The 23,316-nt window shown below is 41.3% G+C and overlaps 1 protein-coding gene across 4 annotated transcripts in view; it reads right to left on the reverse strand.

Annotated features, from left to right (window-relative positions):
• The window catches only part of KCNAB1 (potassium voltage-gated channel subfamily A regulatory beta subunit 1), a 480,074-nt gene that overhangs the window by 27,635 nt on the left and 429,123 nt on the right, over positions 1-23,316 (reverse strand). For all 4 annotated transcript variants that reach the window (XR_011250933.1, XM_069561961.1, XM_069561970.1 and 1 more), the window contains exon 9: positions 178-263. Coding sequence is in view for 3 of the 4 variants with exons in the window: in XM_069561961.1 (XP_069418062.1) it covers positions 178-263 (86 nt within the window). In the remaining variant the exon portion in view is untranslated. The remainder of the gene's footprint in view (positions 1-177; positions 264-23,316) is intronic.

Consider the following 23,316-nt stretch of genomic DNA (forward strand, 5'->3'; position numbering starts at 1 on the left):
CTGATAAGATCCATCCCCTGCCCCCATATCCATCTCTACAATGATGAAATTGATCATAGAATTCTAGTGCCATTGTGATTGTGAAGAAAGTTTGCAAAAGGTCTTACAACTTGTACATGATGTCTGACAAATAAAAATAGGTACTCAGTGGTCATTTAAAAATGGAAATGGAATTACCATGATCTCCATGGCACTCCAGCGAGAGGTTCCCCAGTACATGGCCATTCCTTGGTTTATCACATGTGTCATGGCGCGAACGATTTCTATGGAAAGCCAAAGAGATAGCATTACATATATTTTTCAAAGTTATATAGTCTTTTTTTTCTTTTCCTGCCTGAAGCTTAGATGTTTAATGCAGTTATTTGTTGGATTAGTATAATTACCTTGACACTGGTGATAACATAATAGTCTAACATAAAATATTCATGGTTTGGAGGTGGATGATACTTTTGGGTTAATGGACTTTCCATTTTCAGTTTGCAGCAACAATATGAAATGATATTAAAAAAAGAATGGCCACCTTAAGCTCTTCCTTTACTTTTATTGCTTCAGCGTTCCTGGCTGGATAAAAGAACACATTATTCACCTCTTTCAGAACCTGGGTTCCTTGCTCAGTAAAGTGAGAAGTAAGAGAAAGCATTTGTTTTGACTTTGTAGAATGGAAGGTCATTGAGGATAGAAGTCCTGTCTTTGTATGTTGGATTTACAGAGCTAAGCCTCACGCAGGGTTGTTGGTTAATAGAGATGACTCAATAACAATGTGTTTAGCAGAAAGATAAACATGTTAAAGGCTGAACAAACAGCTGAAGCCCCAGCGGCTCCCAGCCCACACTGGCACACCCTGTCCTTGACTACTTTGGACCAAACTTCATTCTAAGACACCCATGTCATGCATCTCACCTGGAGCTCCATGTGGCCCCACCCTGTTTGCTCATCAGCCTCTTTCAGCTAGACATCACATTTCCTAAACAGGAAAATGAATCTCTTCCCAGCGGGGTGGAGTTGAGCTAATCCTCTTGGAACGAGCCAACATTTTACAGAACCAGAGAGCATGGAGAGCCTCAAGTTCAATTGAGTGAAAGGTCACAGACTTGGTTGGGTTTCTTCTACAAACTAGGTCAGCCAAACACCCAGGAAGCCAGGTCATTTCACACTTTCAAAGGGTTGTAGGTCACGGGCCTTTCTTACCCTACTGATAATACCTGGTAGGTCACATGTTCTTCAGCAGAATCAAATTCTTGTCTCAAACTTTAATTGAGTAGATGTGTTATTTTATTTCTCACCAGCAAGCACTGTCTTAATTGATCAGGGACAGGATTTGGAATGAGACAGTGAGGGTTAGGGTCCTAGCTTCCTTGCTTGTTTGACTTACATAAAGCATTTTAAATTGCCCTTGGTCTTTGTTTGGAAGATGGGAATGCTTTTACTCACCAGAGTCTACCCAACAGAGGCAGAATTTGGCATGTAAAGAAAATATTTTTCCTCCTTGGAGAAAGACTACTAAATATCAGTGTATTACTCAACAACCAAATCTATGAAGATAGTTCTTCCTTTACAAAGCAAACGAGGCACAAAAAGTTACAAGAAACATTTTTCTTGTCTTTAAATAGAAATGAATACGTGTGCTAACATTTCTGGAAATTCAAAGCCATTCCTTAAATATCTGCCCCTAAGTATTCTCTCTTTGGAACTCTCTATCATTGTACTACTTCCCTTTCCTTTTACATCCTGTTTCATTCAGAGCTGAGATATTCATTCAACCAACAGGATTTATGAGGAGTCTGCTGTACTGGGTGCTGGAGATATTGTGGCGAGTCAGACATGTTGGTAAACACTGACAGGTTAACAGGGAATAAATGAACCCAAGACACTCCCCTGTCTCTAATCCATAATCAAATAAGATGAGCACAGCTATGGAGAACAGTGTGGAGATTCCTTAAAAAACTGGAAATAGAACTGCCTTATGACCCAGCAATCCCACTGCTGGGCATACACACCGAGGAAACCAGAACTGAAAAGAGACACATGTACCCTAACGTTCATTGCAGCACTGTTTATAATAGCCAGGACATGGAAGCAACCTAGATGTCCATCAGCAGATGAATGGATAAGAAAGCTGTGGTACATATACACAATGGAGTATTACTAAGCCATTAAAAAGAATACATTTGAATCAGTTCTAATGAGGTGGATGAAACTGGAGCCGATTACACAGAGTGAAGTAAGCCAGAAAGAAAAACACCAATACAGTATACTAACGCATATATATGGAATTTAGAAAGATGGTAACGATAACCCTGTATGTGAGACAGCAAAAGAGACACAGATATATAGAACAGTCTTTTGGAATCTGTGGGAGAGGGAGAGGGTGGGATGATTTGGGAGAATAGCATTGAAACGTATACTATCATGTAAGAAACGAATCGCCAGTCTAGGTTTGATGCAGGATACAGGATGCTTGGGGCTGGTGCACTGGGATGACCCAGAGGGAAGGTATGGGGAGGGAGGTGGGAGGGGGGTTCAGGATGGGGAACACATGTACACCCGTGGCGGATTCATGTTGATGTATGGCAAAACCAATACAATATTGTAAAGTAAAAAAAAAAAAAAAAAAAAGCACAGGACGTGGTCCAGTGGCTTGGCCATGTGGGAGTCACCGAGGTCTTGACAACAGCAGGTAGGGTGGAGTGGAGGTTGTGACGCTTCCCATTCCTTCATTCCCTTATTTCATGTAATGTACTAACAGCCTAATATTTGCCAGGAACTGGGTTCATCTGTGAGTAAGACAGATACAAAGCTCCTGGACTCAGGGAGTTCAGAGTTGAGTGGGGAAGATGGAGATGTAAACAAGTAGGTAACCACAAAATGTAATGTGTTATGAAGAAAGCAAATAGGGGGCTGAGATCAGGAATGAGGAGGAAGACATATATAGTTGGTCAAAGAAGAAGTAATGGTTAGGCATACAAAATAAAAAGGCACCAGTCAGGTGAAGAACAAGGGAAGAGCATTCTAGGCAGCATGTGTCAAGGTCCTGGGGCCAGACAGAGCTTGGTGAACCTCACAATCAGTAAGCCATGGTGGAGGAAGCTGAGTCAGGAAGGAAGGCAGGGCTACAAGATGAAGCTGGCAGAGGGCACACCGTGTCTGTTATTCAGGGCTGGATGGGAAGTCACTAATATTTCTAAGTAAGGGAATGATGATGCAGTATATATTTCAGAACACTATCTGACCATGTTGTGAGGCGAGGGCTGGAGGAAGCAGGAAGATCATTAGGAGGTTTACTGTAGCATTCCTGGAAGGAGATAAGAGGCTTGAAATCAGGAGGTGGTAGCAAAGACAGACATGAATGGATCAAAATCTGTTTTGTGGATAGAATCCCCAAGGACTGTATGTGGCAAGTGAGGAAAAGGAGGAATCAAGGAAGCTTGAGGGAGGAACAGGTTTGGCAGGAAGAGTCAGGGTCCTTCTTCAATTCAGTTCAGTTCAGTCGCTCAGCTGTGTCCGACTCTTTGCAACCCCATGAATCGCAGCATGCCAGGCCTCCCTGTCCATCACCAACTCCCTGAGTTCACTCAAACTCATGTCCATCGAGTCGGCGGTGCCATCCAGCCATCTAGGACATGCCAAAAATAGAGATGCCTGTGAGAGACAGAGGGGTGATGTCGAGTAGAGATAACTGGATAATGATATGTGAGCAACCTGGGCTGGAGGTGAGCTATTTGTTCATCAACAGTCTATTAATTGTGTTTAAATCCATGAGTGAATGAGACTATGTAAGGGAAGTCTGCCCAGAGAAAACAAAAGTTTCAAAGAGCCAAATCAGGAGTTGGGAAGGGTACACTGTGGGGTTTGGGGTCATTGGCAGCCAGAGGAGCAGGAAGGAAGCCAGAGGGGGAGCGTTTGGAATCAAGAATGGAGAGGGCTTGCGGGAGGACCTGTGCCCAAAGATTGGAACATGTGAGCATTTGAATCAGAAAGGCACAGAACGATGGAGGTCAATGAAGACCCTGAAAAGAGTGTTGTCAGTGTCCTTGGTGCATTTGGACCAAGGCCAGGCTGGAGCTGACTGAAGAATGGGCATGAGGAAGGGAAGGTATTAGAGACAACCTGGGTGGACTCAAGTTAGGAAATGAATGGAGCAGAGAAAGAGGGTAGCAGCTGAAGTGGGTATTTAGGATAAAGGAGATTTTTATTTTAAAACTGAAAGATGCAAGAGAAAGCCTATATGCCACTGAGAGTAATCTAGATAGAGGATTTACCTGAGGATGTGGGCTAGGAGACTGGGGAGAATGGAGAGGGAGAGACTGGACAGAGTGAGATGGAGGACAAAACCCCTGGAGTGGGAAGGACGCTTCAAGCAAGATGGTGCAACCCTGGGAGGTTTGGAGAAGTCATCAGAGCAAGACAGGGGAGACCGTGTTTGATGAATGGTGGTGCTGGTGGTAAAGAACCTGCCTGTCGATGCAGGAAATGTAAGGGACATGGGTTTGATCTCTGGATCAGGAAGAGCCTCTGAAGGCGGGCATAGCAACCCACTCCAGTATTCTTGCCTGGAGAATCTCATGGACAGAGGAGCCATAGGGTTGCAAAGAGCTGGACACGACTGAGCAACTAAGCACAGCACAGCATAGCACACAATAAACTCTCAATCAAGTGAAAATGAGGTACGAAGTGAGGAAAAGGAGAGAAGGAACAGTTCTGAGTGTGGAAGAGCCTATGCAAGATGCCCCCATGCCCCAGGCACTTTAGCTGAGGGCGATTTCTTTGCTCCGCGATAAGGCTGGCTGCTGATTCTGCAGGGAAGGGCTGGTGGAATGCAGAGAGGACTCTGGGAGGAGGAGGAGGCTGCTGCACAGAATGCAGGGAGGAATGCAGAGAATGGAGAGCCAGCAGATGGAGATCCATGTGGCCACAAAGTAAAATTTAGTTTAATGCATATTAAATTTGTTCATTTTTTTTTTAAGTCAGAGAAAAATCCCCCAAGTTATTTAGCTCTCTAACAGGAAGTCACTGTAGTTCTCTAGCAGGAAGTCACTGTACTGATAGCTGAGGTGGGTTTTAACACGATTCTACTAAAGGACACTAGAGGGCAGCATTGTTAAGAAAAAAATCAAAGGGTGTCTAAAAGCTTTTACTTGACTACCACGGAAAAGCATTTTTAAAGCATCCCAGTCGGAGCATCAGTTCTGAGTGGGGAAAATGACGTTAGGGAGTTCCTCTAGTGCATTGCTTCCACCCGCCTCTGGGAAAGGACATGCAGACAAACAAACTGATTCAGTTTGGCAGTTCGGAACTGAATGTGGCTCCCGCTGCCCAGACTCCCCGCTTTTCCAGGAAGCTTCAGCACGAGTGGCTCTCAACTCTGACTGCACACGAAAGGACCTGGGGAGCTTGGAAAACGACACTATCCGGGCTCCACAGAAGGTCTATTATATCAGAATCTTTGGGGGTGAAGCCAGGCATCAAGATTTTAAAAACTCATCCCAGATTATTGCATGTGCAGCCCGGGTTTAGAGTCGCTGTGCTTGTCTGCTAGTCCTAAAGTGTGGCCCCGGGACCCCTAGCAGCAGCCCCTGGGAACCTGTCAGAAATGCAGGTCCTAGGGCCTCACCCCAGATGCTGTGCTGTGCTGTGTGCTTAGTCGCTCAGTCGAGTCTGACTCTTTGCAACCCCGTGGTCTGTAGCCCGCCAGGCTCCTCTGTCCATGGGATTCTCCAGGCAAGAGTACTGGAGTGGGTTACCTTGCCCTCCTCCAGGAGATCTTCCCAGCTCGGGGATTGAACCCAGGTCTCCCGCATTGCGGGCAGATTCTTTACAGTCTGAGCCACCAGGGAGGCACCCCAGGTGCACTGAATTTCAAATTTGGGGCTTGGGTGGGGCCCAGCAGTCTGTGTTTAAAGCCACTCACAGACAATTCTAGTGCAAACTAAAGGTTAAGAAATGCCAACCCATTACAAGTATTCTTGCCTGGAAAATCCCATGGACAGAGGAGCCTGGTGGGCTAGAGTCCTCAGGGTTGCAAAGAATCGGACACAACTGAAGCGACTTGGCACACACACAAAGGTTAAGAATTACTGATTTATACCATCCCCACCATCCTCACAGGTGACATGCATGCATGTACATAACCATGTATACATTGTAGTATGAATTAGAATCAAATCTGAATAATTTGAAGAAAACAGAGAAATCCAGGTCCTAGCCTACTTCTCTGAGCCCGGGCCTTTGTATTATTTTCATTAGCTCTCAAATCTCAGTGTTTGAGAAACACTTCTAAACTATGGGAAAACTTGGTTAAATGTTTCCCGTGCACTGCTTTCTATGCTGCTGCTGCTAAGTCGCTTCAGTTGTGTCTGACTCTGTGTGACCCCATAGACGGCAGCCCACCAGGCTCCCCTGTCCCTGGGATTCTCCAGGCAAGAACACTGGAGTGAGTTGCCATTTCCTTCTCCAATGCAAGAAAGTGAAAAGTGAAACTTAAGTCGCTCAGTCGTGTCTGACTCTTAGCGACCCCATAGACTGCAGACTACCAGGCTCCTCCGTCCATGGGATTCTCCAGGCAAGAGTACTGCAGTGGGGTGCCATTGCCTTCTTCAGCTTTCCATGCTGAAACCATCATTACTATTTAGCCCACAGTTCACAGACAGCTCTCTGTCTCTTATTTCCTGGATCCTTGGCACAGAACTGACTATGAAAGCTACAGGTCGAGTTTGTTTCCCTGAATATCCCATTCTCCATCTGTGAAGTGAGGATGTATTGATCCTGTGGAATTCCTTCAAAGCTTGACATGAGATAATGTATGTAGACCAACTGGTGACTCTAAAAGAATAACACAAACTGAGTAACAAGTAAGCAGGATGTGGGCCTGGTTGTTTCTTCTCAAATAAGCTCAGATTTTAACATTTTATATATTTTTTTAAGTTGTTATTCTTCATTCAGTAACAGGTCATCTCTGTTTAAAAATAGGTATTTTATGTGAAAGGGCTAAGTGAAACTACTTATTTTGAGTGAAAGAAACTTGCTGATAAATATGTTTACTTTTTAAATTGGCCCCCATGCCTGAGTAACTAAAACATGCAGAAAATATTTGTTCATGTTAAACCTTTTTCACGTGAAATTTTTCCTAGAACTTTGAAAGTTGTATGTAAGTTGTTATACTGCATAAACAGCAAACCATAGGGACTAAAGATACAAATAGGCACAAATTAGTTTTTTGATCAAATAAAATATACTAAATCTGGCCATACAGACACATAATGATAAAAACAATAGAAACCTTAGAGATAATTCAGGGCAGCTTCTTACTCGATGAGGAAACAGGCTAGGAGTTCATTGTTTTAAGGCATAATTGAAAGCGCAGATGTTACTAACAATTATAAATATTTCAGTTATGCTTACAAAATGCTGAGAGTAAATACACAAAATAAAAATTGTAACATATATGTAATTTTATTATTTCCAAGTTGCCTGTAAATGTGTTATCATACTTTCATGATTTAAAAAATAGAAAAGAAAAGAAAGAAGAGTCCCTAATAAGCAAAGCGCCACTTTAAAATACTAACATGCCATAGGTTAATTCACACATATTAGGTTTAACCAAACACAATTTCCATTTTTAGAGGCCAAAAATGGTTGCTCTCTTTCAAGGGGAGTGGACTGCACTGGAGGCTGGGGCACTGGTAGAATGTAGGGACTCGGTTTCATCAGAGGAGAAAAAACAGTTTTTACCCCAGACCAGCTGTTTGTTTGTTGTTTATCAAACTTCAGCTGTTTATTTACTTATTCAACTTCAAAAGCTTGTGGTGGTGGTTTATACTCATGCTCTGTGACTTAGAGGTTTCCTCCTGGATCTCTGTCAATCATTTACCATCTTGGCTCAGCTGAGCATCAGCAGATAGAGGACCATCTTTTATCACTGGAATGGAAACCTGGATCCATAAGTGGAGTGATGCCATGTTTAGCCTTAAAGGTTTGCCTGCTGTCTGAGGACAGGCCTGGCTCCATCTGCCTTCCAGAGCACACAGGAGACTCTGGGTTCTGGGTTTTGTTTCATCACTGTCATGAAGTTGGACATGTTCTCCAACCTTGCTGAATCTCAGTTTCTTCAACACAAATGACCAGGCTGATATTAACTGAGCATATAATAACTTATATTAACTTATATCCTTATAATAACTGTTTAGGTGGGTAATATTTTCATCTTTATTTTATTGATGACAAATCTGAGACTCAGAAAGATAATTGCTTGGGCAGGATCTCAGTAGGTAGTATGTAAGGCCACTTTTAGCTTTAAAGTTCTGTGATTAGTTATCCTGCAAGGCTTGTGCATAGTACATTGTGGGAGAAGGTAGGCTGGGGACAAAAAAATAACAGGGCATTCACTTAATTGACTGCCTTGTATGTTTGTGAATGTGTGATGCCTTGTGTGCGGGTCTGTTCATCCCTTTGCATTTAATACATTGATGACTATAATTTATGATGTGTATGAATGACTTGACTATATAGAGCTTCTCCATCTTTGGCTGCAAAGAAGATAATCAATCTGATTTTGGTATTGACCATCTGGTGATGTTCATGTGTATAGTCTTCTCTTGTTTTATTGGAAGAGGGTGTTTGCTATGACCAGTGTGTTCTCTTGGCAAAACTCTGTTAGCCTTTTCCCTGCTTCATTTTGTTCACCAAGGCCAAATTTGCCTGTTACTTCAGGTATCTCTTGACTTACTACTTTTGCATTCAGTCCCCTATAATGAAAAGGGCATCTTTTTTGGGTGTTAGTTCTAGAAGGTCTTGTATCAGCTTGTTCAGCATTACTGGTTGGGGCATAGAGTCGAATTATGGTGATATTGAACGGTTTGCCTTAAAAACGAACAGAGATCTATACAGTCAGCAAAAACAAGACAGGGAGCTGACTGTGTCTCAGATCATGAACTGCTTACTGCCAAATTCAGACTTAAACTGAAGAAAGTAGGGAAAACCACTAGACCATTCAGGTATGACCTAAATCAAATCCCTTACGATTACATAGTGGAAATGACAAAAGATTCAAGGGATTAGATCTGATACACAGAATGCCTGAAGAACTATGGATGGAAGTTTGTGACATTTTACAGGAGGCAGTGATCAAGATCATCCCCAAGAAAAAGAATTGCAAAAAGGCAAAATGATTGTCTGAGGAGGGCTTACAAATGGCTGAGAAAAGAAGAAAAGCAAAGGCAAATGAGCAAAGGAAAGATATACCCATTTGAATCAAGGAAAGATAAGAAAGACTTCCTCAGCAATCAATGCAAAGAAATAGAGGAAAACAATAGAATAGGAAAGACTAGAGATCTCTTCAGGAAAATTAGAGATACCAAGGGATGTTTTATGCAAAAACGGGCACAATAAAGGGCAGAAATGGTATGGACCTAACAGAAGCAGAAGATGTTAAGAAGAGGTGGCAAGAATACATAGCAGAACTATACAAAAAGGATCTTCATGACCCAGATAATCATGATGGTGTGATCACTCACCTACAGCCAGACATCCTGGAGTGCAAAATCAAGTGGGCCTTAGGAAACATCATTATGAACAAAACTAGTGGAGGTGATGGAATTCCAGTTGAGCTATTTCAAATCCTGAAAGATGATGCTGTGAAAGTGCTACACTCAATAAGCCAGCAAATCTGGAAAACTCAGCAGTGGCCACAGGACTGGAAAAGGTCAGTTTTCATTCCAATCCCAAAGAAGGGCAATGCCAAAGAATGTTCAAATTATTGCACAACTGCACTCATCTCACACATTTGCAAAGTAATGCTCAAAATTCTCCAAGCCAGGCTTCAACAGTACATGAACCGTTATCTTCCAGATGTTCAAGCTGGATTTAGAAAAGGCAGAGGAACCAGAGATCAAATTGTCAACATCCGCAGGATGTTAGAAAAAGCAAGAGAATTTCAGAAAAACATTTACTTCTGCTTTATTGGCTACGCAAAAGCTTTTGACTGTGTAGATCACAACAAACTGTGGAAAATTCTTCAAGAGATGGGAATACCAGACCACCTGACCTGCTTCTTGACAAATCTGTATGCATGTCCAGTATGGAACAACAGACTAGTTCCAAATAGGAAAAGGTGCACATCAAGGCTGTATACTGTTACCCTGCTTATTTAACTTATATGCAGAGCACATCATGAGAAATACTGTGCTGGGTGAACACAGCTGGAATCAAGATTTCCAGGAGAAATATCAATAACCTCAGATATGCAGATGACACCAACATTATGGCCGAAAGCGAAGAACTAAAGAGCCCCTTGATGAAAGTGAAAGAAGAGAGTGAAAAAGTTGGCTTAAAGCTCAACATTCAGAAAACGAAGATCATGGCATCTGATCCCATCACTTCATGGAAAATAGATGGGAAAATGGTGGAAACAGTGGCAGACTTTATTTTTGAAATCACTGCAAAATCACTGCAGGTGGTGACTGCAGCCATGAAATTAAAAGACGCTTGCTCCTTGGAAGAATGCTGCTGCTGCTGCTGCTGCTGCTAAGTTGCTTCAGTCGTGTCCGACTCTTGCGACCCCATAGACGGCAGCCCACCAGGCTCCCCTGTCCCTGGGATTCTCTAGGCAAGAACACTGGAGTGGGTTTCCATTTCCTTCTCCAATGCATGAAAGTGAAAAATCAAAGTCGCTCAGCTGTGTCTGACTCTTCTCGACCCCATGGACTTCAGCCCACCAGGCTCCTCCGTCCATGGGATTTTCCAGGCAAGAGTACTAGAGTGGGGTGCCATTGCCTTCTCTGCCTTGGAAGAATACTTATGACCAAACTAGACAGAATATTAAAAAGCAGAGACATTACTTTGCCAACAAAAATATGTCTAGTCAAGGCTATGGTTTTTCCAGTAGTCATGTATGGGTGTGAGAGTTGGACTGTAAAGAAAGCTAAGTGCCAAAGAATTGATGCTTTTGAACTGTGGTGTTGGAGAAGACTCTTGAGAGTCCCTTGGACTGCAAGGAGATCAAACCAGTCAATCCTAAAGGAAATCAATCCTGAATATTCATTGGAAGGACTGATGTTGAAGCTGAAACTCCAATACTTTGGCCACCTGATGCGAAGAACTGATTCCTTGGAAAAGACCCTGATGCTGGGAAAGACTGAAGGCGGGAGGAGAAGGGGATGACAGAGGATGAGATGGTTGGATGGGATCACTGACTCGATGAAGGTGAGTTTGGGCAAGCTTTGGGAGATGGTGATGGACAGGGAAGCCTGGCATGCTGCAGTCCATGGGGTTGCAAAGTGTCGGACATGATTGAACAACTGAACTGAACTGAAGTATCCCTAAGTTCCGAAGTGAGGTACTAGGTCACCTGTGTAGGACTAGTTAAAAAAAGGTGTGGCCATCCTTAGGCCATTCTCTACCTTAAAAGAATCAGTGAGTGGAGGTGGGGGTTGAGAGACACTTTATTTGGACTTATTTGAGTTCTGTGGCATTTTCCGACCTTCCTCTGTGATGCCACTCTCCCTCGTCCATCTTTTGCCTTGTCTCAAACTGAATAAGCTCCAAAACAGAAAAATCCCATTTGCAGAACTTGCAAATAAAGACAGCTTCCTGCTGTAAGGACTGAATGCTGTGATTTTGTCCCCAACAGGCAGTCCTGGAGATTCTGCTCATTCCTTGTTCAGCTCCCCGATACAGAGGAGGAGACTGCCTGATGCTGAGTACTTCTAATATTACTTCTTCCTGCATCAGACACGTGCTCTTTAATCCTGGCAAAAAAGCAAACGTTCATTTTATATTTAGATAAGGATGGCCAAGTGACTTGCTTAAGGCAATGACTGTAGTTTTCTTATCTTTCAATACTTCTCTATCCTCATTATTTCTCTGTAATCCTCTTATCACTATGTTCAGTCTTTCCAGCTTCTCACCTGGAATCACTCCTGCCTGCTGACATGCCAAGAAATAATGGAGAATATGGATCATAAAATTGCACTTCCTCCTTCAACATAATTTAGCATGGTGCCTACTATTTCCTATTAAAACTGGGTGTTTTCAAACTTTTGGAATCCTTCTGTTTGGGTAATAACTAACCGGTGGTCATTAAAGAGGTGACTTCTGTCCTGATGAAAGGGAGGCAGCATTCACAAGGAGTAGAGAGGACAGTACTTTCTTGCACAGATCAAATTCTATAGGATTTGTGAACAGTGGAATGCATTCTAATTCATTTAAAAACATTTGAGAACTTCCCTGGTGATACAGTGGGTAAGAATCTGCCTCTCAATGCAGGGGACATGGGTTCAATCCCTGGTCCAGGAAGATTCCAAAGGCCTCAGAGCAATTAAGACTGCACCACAACTACTGAGCCTGTGTGCCCTAGAGCCTGAACTCTGCAACAAGAGAAGCGACCGCAAGAGAAGCCTGCATTCCACGCCGAAGAGTAGCCCCCACTCGCCGCAATTAGAGAAAGCCCACAAGAGCACGCAAGACTCAGTGCAGCCAAAAATTAAATAAATAAATAAAACTATTTTAAAAATGAAAACATTTGAAAGGAGAACAATTAAACTCATTGCCTTAAATTTTGTCTAGAATGAGGCAACAAATAAACAGATTTAAAGAAACAAACAAAAAAATCTAAGTGAACTGAAACTTTGGGGTTTAATTTATTTCCAAGATGCCTGACTTGTATCTTCATCTGTAAGGCTAAAAGTTATATGGCATTAGTGGATTATTTCCTGAGATTTCTTTTGACAATGTTACTAGTCAATCTTTAAAAAAGCATGTTTAATAGTTTGAATATGTATATTCTCCTCATGTGGAGATCTCTCTGATAAATTTAAAAAATTAAAATTTGGGAAAAGATCTCTTTTCTTCTAAAACATTAAAAGTTTTGCTCTTGTTAATTAAGCCCCACAAATTTTATCATAGAATTCAGCTGTCTTGGTCCATTTGGGCTGCTATAACATATGTGTTTGTTATGTTCAGCTGTTTAGCTGTGTTTGACTCTTTGCAACCCCATGGACTATAGCCACCAGGCCCCTCTGTCCATGGAATTTTCCAGGCAAGAGTACTGGAGGAGGTTGCCATTTCCTATTCCAGGGAATCTTCCTCACCCAGGGATCTAGCCTGAGTCTCTTATGTCTCCCACCATGACAGGTAGATTGTTTACCACTGAGCCACCTGGGAACCCCTATAACAAATATACTATACATACATACATACATACATATATATATATACACACACACACACACACACACACACATATATATATACACACACACATATGACAAAATATCACAGATGGCTTAAACAGCAAACATTCATTTCTCACAGTCTGGAGCATGGGAAGTCTAAGGTCAAGGCACTGGCAGATTTATTATCTGGCAAGAGTTGTCTTCCTGGTTCATAGACAGCCACCTTCTCACTGTATTGTCACATGGTGGAAGGGGTAAGGCAGCTCTCTGTGGTCTCTTTTATAAGGGCACTAATCACTTTCATGTGGGCTGCACCCTCTTGGGCTAATCACTTACTAAGGCCCTCTTAGTAGCATCACTTTGGGGGTTAGGTTTCAACATATGGATTATGCAGGGACACAAACACTCTCGCTACAGCAACAGCCTAGGAAATCCTCAAAGCAAAGGTTATCAGCTGCTTATCTCTTCCACAGATGACATTCCCATGAACACCTGATTCTGAATAACCAGATTTTTTTTTCTAGTGAATGTACCAGGATGAATGGTCTACAAAATGTATGCAGAAATAAATAAAGAACTTAATCTGCCATGTACATTTATTTGATAGAACCAATTTATTCTAATTTTAGAGTAACTAAGTAAAACAGTCCTTATATACTCCCATGGATGGAGGAGCCTGGTAGGCTATAGTCCATGGGGTCGATAAGAGTCGGACACGACTGAGTGACTTCCCTTTCACTTTTCACTTTCATGCATTGGAGAAGGAAATGGCAACCCACTCCAGTGTTCTTGCCTGGAGAATCCCAGGGATGGCAGAGCCCAATGGGCTGCCGTCTGTGGGGTCGCATAGAGTTGGACACGACTCAAGCAACTTAGCAGCAGCAGCAGGTAAAACAGTCCTTATATACTGGGAACAATTATGGTAGAAAATTCTGATATATGACTATAACATGTATCAGCAGAAATAGAAAGACATGATAGAAATTATACTTTCAATCAGCTATAATGCATAAAAGATCTGAAAATTTGAGAATTATTTGCTTTTTACTTTGTGATCCTCTTGAGTTGTGGGTTGTAGTTCTTCTCACTGAGAAATGAGGATGTTTCAAACTTCCTTGTTTGAAACAATTAGGTTTCAGGGCTTTTTTTTTTTTTTTTTTTTAATGGAAGAAGTTATTGAAAACTCAATAGAAAGTTCTTAAATTGCAAAAGAAATTTATTGGCTCTTGTCACTGGAAATACAGAGGTCAAACAAACTTCAGAATTGGTAGTTACAACAACCAAGTTGTTGAGAATCAACTTTTCTAACTCTCTGCTATCCCTGGGTTGGTTTCCCTCATGACGTTAGGGTGGCTCTTGGTGGTATTTACAGCGTTGTGGTTTTTTTTATCCATACTCAGCAGGGCCCTTTTGCCTCAGTATTCCAACATTCCTGAGATTCATTCTAATTAGGTTGCTTCAATCACACGAGCCAGTGACTCTAGTCAGGCTGATTGTGTTAACACAATCCAGAGCTCACCTCAGAACTGAGGTCCAGCCAAAAGAAAGGAAGCAGCCTTCCTCTGGGTCAGCTGGCAGCCTGGGAAGGGTCATCGCCCACCTGAAAATGTCGATACCTGAGGAATGATGTCTACTGGGCAGACATTCAACTATTTTCACTATGCTCAGAAAGGGTCTTGCTGGGCACACCACCAAGAAAGCACCCAGGGAGAGTGCAAATCTACTGAATGCCTACTATGTGCTGGGCACTTTACGAACATTATCGCATTTGAATTTTACTATAGCCCTGTGAGGTGGTGTCATTGCACTTCCATTTTACATTTGAAGCAACTGAAGCTCAAAGAGAGATGAAAAAGTTGATGAAGCCAGATTTGTACATTTCCTCTAAAACTAGCCCCATGCTCAAACAAAATGAAGCAGAATATGTTTTCCCCTTCCTTTTCATCTATATTTGTATATTTTAAAACATGTGTTACAGTTCAAGGAGCTTTTGTTTTTTATTATTTATTTATTTTGACCACACCACATGGCATGTGTGATCTTAGTTCCTAGACCAGGAATTGAACCTGTGCCCCCGGCACTGGAAGCAGAGTCTTAACCACTAGACCACATGGGAAGTCCTCTATATTTGTATGTTTTATTCCCACCCTTTTGATTATGCTATTTGAAGCATGTATAGGCTTAAAGTATCTCTGTCAACTGAGGAAAAAGCCTTTAGGCATATCAAAAGGAAATGCAAAACAAAGAATAGTTTTCTAAATGTTCACTGAGATACTAAAAAATAAATTTAACAAAAATCCACCCATTCTACATGGTGCCTAATATTTCTGTATCCATTATCAGTGGTTATTTTTATACTTGGGAGCATCTGTCATTGCCTTGTAGATTACCTGACTCAAGTCTCAAATTTCTGATCTTTTAAATTGTGTGACTGTCAACCTCATTGGTCAGACAGTCAGATGTGGAAAGCTGACATTAGCTTCTTATTCTATTATCCTATCTGGAGCTTTTATTTATACAACTGTCTGTGTATCAGCTTCTTGGGACAGGCTTTAAACTTTACTTTAAAAGGAATTTTATCTTCTGGAGGAAAGAATAAAGCAAGCCAACTTGGCAGAGGATTGATAAGAGTAAAAATGTTTACCCTAATGAGATTTTCTACTGGCAAATCCAGTTTCATGCTGTAACAGGAGGCAATCTTTATTGCTTCTTTAAAAGTGTAGAGCTGGATTTACTTCCTGAGTCTACCATGGGAGACGTCTGGAAGGAGATGCTGTCTTAATCTTAATGATATTAAAACCTCTATGCCTACAGCAGATGCAACTCACTGGCAGCCCCAAATCCATTTTGGCTCTGTAGCGCTTATCTATATTTGTCAGGTAACTGGTAATTAAACAAAAGGCGACTTTTAAACTTGACACGGAGCGGAATGATTTTCTCAGCTTTTCAATGAACTACCTGGTAAAAAGAGGAGCTACTCACTCTGTGAATATTTCCAAGTGAGGCACCTGCTGTTCTCTATGTTCAAATGTAAGCCAGGCCCAGAAGCAGCTGGGCAATATTCACGGCAAGAGCCACTGGAGAGGAGGCTGGCTTGTCCCCAGGCACGCCCACTCTTCTTCCTTGTGCCTACTCCACTATTCTACATTTGTTTGCTTGTCTAGGACCCTTAATCTCTCTTTTTAGGTGGCCTTTCTTTCCCATTTCTGAGTTTCCCTACCTCCCACTCAAAGATGGCTGTTTCCCCTTATTTTCTTCACTAAAACTATTTCATAGATGGTGCTTCTTAAATATTCTGACCACATGACCCACTAAAGTGGGCAAAGAAGCAAACACTATTAGAAGGCCTTGGCTTTAGCAGAGAAATTTATGCAAATCTCTATTCTATACCATAGTAAAACATTCACTTTAAAGCAATATGTTCTTATTTATAAATCTTTGACTTTATAAAACTTTATCATGGAAGGAAAAGGTCTCAAGTCTACTCTGGCTTTTGTCCAGCTCCCCTCATCCACCCAAAGCCACCTCATCCATGCCCAGGATACTTCCTGTGCCTCAGGGGAAAGGCATGCCTGCCTGTGAGGCAAAGAGCAAAGAGAGGGAGTCAGTGACTGAAAAGGTGGAATGAATTGTCCTTCTTGGGGACTGGTCTTTAGACACACAGCCCTAGTTTGACCTAATCCTTTATGCCCTGAACTTTTATATATTTCTATGCCATGTTTTATGAGGCTCCCTCACATAGATATACAGATCTTCAGTCTTCTGGAGTAATAGTGATAATCGTTTACACTAATTTAGCACATATAATGTACTTGGCTTATTCTAATCACTTTATGTATATTAACTCATTTTATTGGCACTACAGTCTTATAGTATAGGTCTGTTGTTCTTATTATCTTGTTTTGCGTGTGAAGAAACTGAGGCACAATAAGGAGAGTAAATTACTCAAGATTACCCAGCTAGTGTGTATTGGAGCCAGGATTTGAAAGTAAGCGGTCTGGCTCCTGTCTGCTTTTAACCACAAATAACACTTCAGCAAGTTAGAAATGACAGACTTGTGTCCAGCGAAGAGAACCCAGAGGCCCTGATAGAGCATTATGGTTACATTTAAGGAGTGAAATGTCGATTGCAGAGCTCTTTTGGGAACCACAAGAATCTTTCTCTGTTTCCTGAGAGCAGCATGTAATATAGGGGCTGCCCAGTGCATGTGACTACCTAGTGCTTCTCCGGGACATGGCAAGACTCCCTGTTTGGCCTTCACTGCCATGCAGTGTTTATACGTGAACCTCTTTCAATGCAGGAAAAGTTGAAGGACAGACTCGACAGAGAGAATTGCTGTCTATGACATATGGCAGGAAAAGGTAAGTGCTAAATAGAGAAAGAGGCATCATGCTGTACGAGTGAAGAGGGAGAGCTATTAACCCCATCATGGCTTCCGTGCCTTCTCCTGTTTTTTAAAGAAAGAGCAATGTTCTACAAAAAATATTTATTGTGCCTCTCAGTCAATTAAAAATACATTGGCTAATAGATAAAACAAGTACCTGTACTACCAAGCTCATATATTATAAAATATATTTAATGGTAGCCACATCTTGGCTTCAATATACTATTCCCCACTGAAAGAAACCAAGACTCCTTAGAGAAATGGCTGATTACAGGGCTGGGGAAAGCATAGGTGAGCTTGGAACACCTTGTGCTGGGAAGCCAAAAAAGTCCTTAAAAAAAGATGGAGAGATGTCAAAAAGACACAAAAGACGTGTCAAAGATGCTTCAAATGGCCATATTTGGGATAATTGCAGCAACAAATTAATGATGGTAATGAATCATAAATTATAGAAAAAACCGTCCATGAGTTCATACTGATAAAAATAACTGACTAAAATTATTCAATAATTGAATAAGTAAGTGAATGGAGGAGAAGGGGAAGCTCTGCCTTGCAGTAGAATGCCAACTAAAAAATTTAGAACGTATGATGGAAACAGAAAAATCACCCTTTAGCCACCACCACAGTACTAGTTCAGACATCACCGAAGAATACTAAAATCAAGTAGGCAAAACTGTGATGAGAAACAAGATATTTGCATAATTTCAAAGTGTCCTTCTCAAAGATACTCATTGGAGATATAAATGTAAACACACATACACACACACAAACACATACATCTAATATATACTAAAGGAAAAGGTACAAACTAGGAGAAACCTGGTTAGTATCACCTTAACCAAGAAAGTAAAGCATCATCAGGAATGGGAAAATGTGACAGTATGTACCCCCTGCTATATTACAGGGTGTCATTTCTGTGGTACTCTTGCCAACAATGCCTAACCTGAATTTAATCACTAGTGGACATCTGAAAAACTCCAGTCATGGGACATTCTGAAAATAAGTGGCTAATAGTCTTCTAAAGTGTCAAAATTACAAAAGACAGAGTGAGGAACTGATGCAGCTTAAAGGAGACCAAAGACACATTACAATGAATAGCAACATGTAAATTTTGAGTTGATTTGGACCAGAAAAGAATATTAGTGGGACGATTAGAGAAATATGAATATGATCCATAGATTAAATAATATTATTGTATCAATGTTAATTTCCAGATTTTGATACTTACACAATGGTTATATAGAGCTTCCCTGGTGGCTCGTATGGTAAAGAATCTGCCTGCAATGCAGGAGACCTGGGTTCAATCCCTGGGTTAGGAAGATCCCCTTGAGAAGGAAATAGCAACCCACTCCAGTATTCTTGCCTGGAAAATCCCATGGACACAGAAGCTCTTGGACTACAGTCCATGAGATCACAAAGAGTCAGGCATGACTAAATTATTAACACAGTGGTTATATAAAATGCTAACACTTAAAGACAGAACTGGACATGGAACAACAGACTGGTTCCAAATAGGAAAAGGAGTATGTCAAGGCTGTATACTGTCATCCTGCTTATTTAACTTATATACAGAGTACATCATGAGAAATGCTGGGCTAGATGAAGCACAAGTTGGAGTCAAGATTGCTGGGAGAAATATCAATAACTTCAGATATGCAGATGACACCACCCTTATAGCAGAAAGCAAAGAACTAAAGAGCCTCTTGATGAAAGTGCAAGAGGAGAGTGAAAAAGTTGGCTTAAAGCTCAACATTCAGAAAACTAAGATCGTGGCATCCAGTCCCATCATTTCATGGCAAATAGGTGGGGAAACAGTGGAAACACTGGCTGACTTTATTTTGGGGGGCTCCAAAATCACTGCAGATGGTGATTGAAGTCATGAAATTAAAAGATGCTTGCTCCTTGGAAGGAAAGTTATGATCAACCTAGACAGCATATTAAAAAGCAGAGACATTACTTTGCCAATAAAGGTCCATCTAGTTAAGGCTATGATTTTTCCAGTGGTCATGTATGGATGTGAGAGTTGGACTATAAAGAAAGGTGAGTGCTGATGAATTGATGCTTTTGAACTGTGGTGTTGGAGAAGACTCTTGAGAGTCTCTTGGACTGCATGGAGATCCAACCAGTCCATCCTAAAGATCAGTCCTGGGTGTTCATTGGAAGTACCAATGTTAAAGCTGAAACTCCAATACTTTGGCCACCTGATGCGAAGAGCTGACTCATTAGAAAAGACCCTGATCCTGGGAAAGATTGAGGGCAGGAAGAGAAGGGGATGACAGAGGATGAGATGGTTGGATGGCATCACTGACTCAATGAACATGAGTTTGGGTAAACTCCAGGAGTTGGCTATGGACAGGGAGGCCTGGCATGCTATAGACCATGGGGTTGCAAAGAGTCGTACACAACAGAGCAACTGAACTGAAACTGAAAACACTTATGGAATCTGAGTATGGGGTAGATAGGAATCTTCTATATATTTTTGCTGCTTTTGAATGTCTGAAATTAAACCAGTGGATAGCTTAAAAACAGAAAAGATAAAATATACACAATAAATAGAAACTTTAAAAATAATGATATATAAAATAAATGGAAATTATGTTTTCTTTTCATCTTACAATGGGTTATCCAGCACAGCCTGCTCTGGAGGCCGCCAAGGGAGGGAGTCTGGCACGGCTTGTTTAGAAAGTGCTGGGTGGGTCTCTAGTGCTGGCATATTTCTGGAGGGATGTGATGAGAAATGGGTTGGCTTCTCATCATGGACTCTGGGTAGGAAAATTAGCACTGAATGTGTATTTCTAACCTCCCAGCACTGTGCCTGGACTTGACAGCCACAGTATCATAGTTAATATTGACAACTCAATACCACTGGCATTTTTATCTCACTTCTGTATATGTGTGTGGTTATTGTTTTAATCTGTAGCTTTATCAAAGTAACACACAGTGTTTAAAGAGTCGATGCCAAAAAGCTCGTAAACAAAGCAGCATCCTTTCTACTGTGCCTGCACCCCGGAGGTGGAAACCACGTCCAGCATATATGTAGCTGTTTATTCTGATATTAATCTCTATGTTTCTCAACAATATGTACACATTACTCTCTTGGCCCAGCTTTGTAAAGACATTATCCACTGACTTCTTGTGGAGGTGAGAGTTTTAGCTCCTGCCATACACCTGTCTATCCTATCTTCCCAATATATTCACATCTCAGTTTAGGGTTCAGCTCATATTCTCTGTGTTCATTTCAATGCCTGATACTTAATGTCCACTGCTGAGCAGAGTAGTTTACAATGATTACACTTCCTGCCTTCTATACCTTTTCATTTTCCTTTAGTTGACAATTACTTCATTACACTTCCTGTAGTTTGTGCAAGTATATGGCAACCCACTCCAGTATTCTTGCCTGGAGAATTTCATAGACAGAGGAGCCTGGTGGGCTATGGTCCATGGGGTCGCAGAGTTAGACATGACTGAGCAACTAACACTTTCTCTAAAGATACAGCTTTCTGTTTTGGTTAAGTCTGTGGGAAATTCAGTTCCCCATTTTTCCTGGCAACATCCCATCTAAGGCCCCCATCCTCCCATCACAGCCTGCGCTGGTGCACTCTGTGCCTGCTGTATGTCGCCTCTGGCTATGTCATCCTGGAAATGCCCTTTTCCACTTGAATGGGTTGGATCCATGGCTTCCTCTTCGTTGTTCTCTTTCTCCTCTTTTATTTATTTATTTTTTTATGATGGAGCCCATTTTCCAGTAGCTTTTGAGGAATTATGTTTGGGAGATAAGAAAGTCAAAAAGATATTATTTCCTCACTCCTGGTTGACAGTTTGCCTTCCATTTTTTTTTTCTAAGAACTTTGAAACCTTGTTGCATGATGTTCTATATCTCAATTTTGCTGTTGAGAACCCCTAGATGATCCTTATTCTCAGTCCTTTTTGTGTACATGCTGTGAAATCTCTGGACTATTTTGGGGTGCTTTTCCTTATCTTTTCACTTGTGAAATTTCATTATAACGTTACTTTGTATGGGACTTGATCTATTTATTGTCCTGGGTACTTGGTGGGCCCTATTGATCTAGAGATTCATGTTCTTTAAATTTGGAAATTTTCTTTTTTTTTTTTTTCCTTTTGATAACTACCTCTCTTCCATTTAGGGATTCCCTGGTGACTCAGATAGTAAAGAGTCTGCCTGCAAGGAGGGAGACCCGAGTTTGATTCCTGAGTTGGGAAGATCCCCTGGAGAAGGAGAGGGCAACCCACTCCAGTATTCTTGTCTGGAAAATTCCATGGCCAGAGGAGCCCTGTGGGCTATAGTAAACAGGGTAGCAAAGAGTCAGACATGACTCAGCGACTTCACTTTCACTTTCTCTTCCATTTAATCTATTTTCTATTTAAAGGTCTTTTAGTTAAATAAATGTTGGACTTCCTGGATATAATCTTATCATTATTATTATTTTTTAGCTACACAGCTTGTGGGATCTTACTTCTCCAACCAGGGATTGAACCTAGGCCCTCTGCAGAGAAAGCCCAGAATCCTAACCACTGGATCACCAAGGAATTCCCAAGAATCCTAATTTTCTTATCTTTTCACTTCTATTATCCATTTTTTCCCCTACTGTCTGGAATATGTCCTCAAATTTAATATCCAACATCTTTATTGATTTTTTAAAAAATTAGCTATTATATTTTAAATATTTAAGATGTTTTCCACTTCTGTTGTTTTTGTTCTCTTTGATCCTGTTCTTGTTTCATTGATACAATATCTTCTCTTATCTCACCAAGTATATTAATTATAGTTTCTTTGAACATTTTTATATCTCTCTGCATTACTCTGTTTTCTTTTCTTCTATTTACTTGAGCTCTTTTTTTTTTTTCTCCTACAGATCAGCAGCTTTCTTTGAATGTCAGGTGATTCTTGGATTTCTGTTCATGTTTAAGAGTAAAGCACTAAAATTGTGTGTGGATAGCATTTGTCATTGTGGGAGCGATTAAGGCACCTGCCACTTTTTCCCAATGGAGTTTTCTTCCACAAAAATGTCAAGATCTTTAAGATATTTTTTTCTGGGATGGTTAATTTTCTCCAGAGTAATATTCTATTATTTTCTGTTTGGGAAAGTGTATCTTGGTTGTTAGTGACCTGGAGGTAAATGAGAGGAGAGGAGGTCTAGGGATCTCAGAATTTATAATTTTTTTTTCAGCCTGGCTTCACCTTCCTCTGTGTCTGGTACCCCTCAGACTACAGCATCTCAACTGTTTCTTGATGTAATGTATCTCTTGCCTCCTTCATTGGAGGGGAAAGGCAGGACCCTGCCTCCAGACCTGGGGACCTAGAGCTCTAATGGTTCTATAAAGTTTTTTGAACAACTGCCTTGTTTCTAGTTCACACCTAACTTTCATCTTCTGTGGCATTTGTGCCTCTAATGCTTTAACCTTTCTGAGGTTTTCTGAGGTTTTCTGAGGTTGTGCCATACAAATTAACTTGCTTCTTACCTATAGGTATACTTTGAATAAATCTTTCCTCAGTTTTACTAAGCCATTTTCAATTCCTCCATCTCTATTCCATTTTCATAAATATTGGTCCAGGTTTCCAGTTGTCTGCTACTTTCATCAGAAAGAAAGTTTCTGTTTCTGCTCCTTGTATGTTATTTCAGTTCAGTTCAGTCGCTCAGTCACGTCCGACTCTTTGCAACCCCATGGACTGCAGCAAGCCAGGCCTCCCTGTCCATCACCAACCCCTGCAGTTTACTCAAACTCATGTCCATTGAGTCAGTGATG

The sequence above is a fragment of the Ovis canadensis genome, chromosome 1 (assembly GCF_042477335.2).
Source record: "Ovis canadensis isolate MfBH-ARS-UI-01 breed Bighorn chromosome 1, ARS-UI_OviCan_v2, whole genome shotgun sequence".
In the NCBI taxonomy this organism is placed as follows: Eukaryota; Metazoa; Chordata; class Mammalia; order Artiodactyla; family Bovidae; genus Ovis; species Ovis canadensis.